The sequence below is a fragment of the Bufo gargarizans genome, chromosome 6 (genome assembly GCF_014858855.1).
Source record: "Bufo gargarizans isolate SCDJY-AF-19 chromosome 6, ASM1485885v1, whole genome shotgun sequence".
In the NCBI taxonomy this organism is placed as follows: Eukaryota; Metazoa; Chordata; class Amphibia; order Anura; family Bufonidae; genus Bufo; species Bufo gargarizans.
In genome coordinates, this window is record NC_058085.1 from 25,884,965 (window position 1) to 25,887,484 (window position 2,520).

Below are 2,520 nucleotides of genomic sequence, written 5' to 3' on the forward strand. Positions count from 1 at the left end.
CCACTCCAGTGCTGCTAAAAGCTAGAATAATATCATATATTCTGATTAATCATCACAGTGAACTTAGAATATATGATATTATACAATTACAAATATACATATTATAACAAAATGTTACATTCATTGATCGTTTGCAATTGCCACGACCTGCCGACCACTGCCAGTCACCTGCAGGCGGTCACTGCCAGTCTGACTGCCAGTGCCACGACGGCACCCCACCAGTCAGTCAGTCACAGTGACTGAGTGCGTTCCGTTGAGGACGAGAGTGGCATAACTGGCGTTAACCGTTAAGTAACTGGTCTTGTTGACAATGACAGGGATGGAGTTGGAGTAACTAGTCGTGAGGGAGGGGTGGGGAGGAAAAAGGGAAAGGGGAGGAAAAAGGGAAGGGGGGGAGGGAAAGGGGAGGGGAAGGGAAAAGGGAAGGGGAAGGGGGAAAAGGGGAGGGGAAGGGAAAAGGGGAGTCTGGCACTGGCAGGGGAGACAGAGAAATAAAAAATTTCAGTGGCAGAGACAATGCTATAAACAAAATCTATAAAATTAAAAACACTGCTCAGCATTTTGGAACATGTAGATTTTTCTGTAAGAACACCAATTGATCTACATGGTCTGGTTTGAGGGCGCTTCTTTTTGCAGTTACCACATCTCCTGCAGTGGAGAAAACCTGCTCTGCAGACACACTTGTACCTGGGATACACAAGTATTGCTTTGACAGCCGAGAAAGGAGGGGAAATATGACCTCATGCTCACGCCACCAGTTCAAAGGGTCCTCAGTGAGAGGCAGAGGTGGGGCTTTACAATAGTTTTCCATTTCCTCTTCAGCCTTGGCATAGGGGGTCTTTTTGGGTTCTATTGTACCTTCAGTGTCAGTGAAAGACTGTCCCAGCAAACTCACGAGCAGCGATCTGGCCTTTTTGGGAGGAGATGGTGGAGATTCAGAATGGTTGTCTTCGATGGGTGAACTGTCCTCTTCTTCCAGAGTTTGTTTTCTTCTAGGCACTTGATGATCCTCTTGTGTCCTCTCACTCTCATCTGATGTAATCTGTGTTTGAACAAAAAAGAAACGGAAAAAAAACAATAAGTAAAAACACAAATGTCAATGCCTTTGATTCTGATGGGGTGATGAAAAAGCACAGGAAACGGACAGTACAGTTCCCGCACCGCATCAGATTCAGAAGCGTGGTAGTGCTACTGTCGTTTCAAGAAGAAACATGATGGAATTCTTCAAATTAATTTAATTACCTCCAAGGATGCAGCTTCCTCAGTGACTCCTTTAAATATCTCCAATCTTTCTTCATCTGTGAGGATGAAAGGCAGTCCCTTAAAGCGAGGATCCAGTGCAGAGGCTGTATGAAGGATCTTCTTCTCGGCCTCACTGCTGTACCTCTTCTGGAGATCTGTTCTAATAGAATTCTTGATCTCATGGATCATGGGTGTGTCTCCCATCGTGTCTGTCATGCTCTGGAGAAGTTGTGCATTTATAGGGGCAATGAGAGAAACTGTTGGATTGCGCTCTTCTGACATCAGCATGGTTGCATCCTTCATTGGCTTTAATGCACTCACGGCGTCCTCTGCATTTGACACATCTGTTTCGTTTAGAGTGCAGAGATCGGACTCTCCTCTTCTGACTTCTGGAGACAGCAAGGTGGCACAGACTGCAGGTTGTTGTTCCAAGAACCTCTCGACCATGTCGTATGCACTGTTCCATCTTGTTGCCACATCAGTTATCAGCTTATGATTCTTCAGGCCAAGACATTTCTGTTTCTCTTTTAGACAGTGGCTTGCTCTAGTGCTGCGGTGAAAGAATGTGGATATCCGACGTACTCTGCCAAGAAGCCTAGAGAGAGTGGCCACTTTCAACGCTCGCTGGGATGCAAGATTCAGTGTATGGGCGAAGCATTTCACATGGGGGAATTTTCCAACTTGAGCTGCAACTATCATGTTTGACGCGTTGTCGGTCACAAGCACTACAGATTTATCGGACAGCTGCCATTCTTCCACAACATGAGAAAGTAGCTCTGCCAGATGAGCACCCGTGTGAGACTCATAAATGGCTCTCGTTTGCAGTACATGCGACAAAATCTGCCAGTCCTTACTAACGTAATGTGCTGTTATTGTAACATAAGACTCTGTCGTGACTGAAGTCCAGGAATCACACGTTATTGCAACTCGACTTGCTTGGCTCATTGATGCAATTATCTTAGCTTTGGTTTCGTGGTAGAGTGCAGGTATGACGTTTTCTGTAAAGTGACTTCGTGACGGGATCTTGTAACGCGGCTCTATCGTCTTCAAAAGGTAGCGAAACCCACTGTTTTCCACAACAGAGTAAGGGCGCAGGTCCTTCGCTATGAAAGCTGCCACAGCTTTTGTTATTCTCTTTACCTTTTCAGAGTTGGGCGGCAAAGTTGACTGTAACATTGCATCAATTCTTGGCTGATCTGGGTTCATTTCCTTGGTGGTGGTGGTGGTGGTGGTGGTGGTAGGTTTTAGCATTTCTGGGTGAAAACGGCTGACGTGGTT

At 45.9% G+C, this 2,520-nt stretch overlaps 1 protein-coding gene across 1 annotated transcript; it reads right to left on the reverse strand.

The window, feature by feature from the left end:
• Positions 1-460: 460 nt before the first annotated feature.
• LOC122940431 (E3 SUMO-protein ligase ZBED1-like) lies at positions 461-2,144 on the reverse strand. The gene is made up of 2 exons (XM_044297108.1): positions 1,243-2,144; positions 461-1,042 (listed from the first exon to the last, which is right to left on the reverse strand). The coding sequence occupies exons 1-2, from the start codon at positions 1,939-1,941 to the stop codon at positions 554-556; spliced, it is 1,188 nt and encodes a 395-aa protein (XP_044153043.1). The 5' UTR covers positions 1,942-2,144; the 3' UTR covers positions 461-553.
• Between the last annotated feature and the right edge of the window lie 376 nt (positions 2,145-2,520).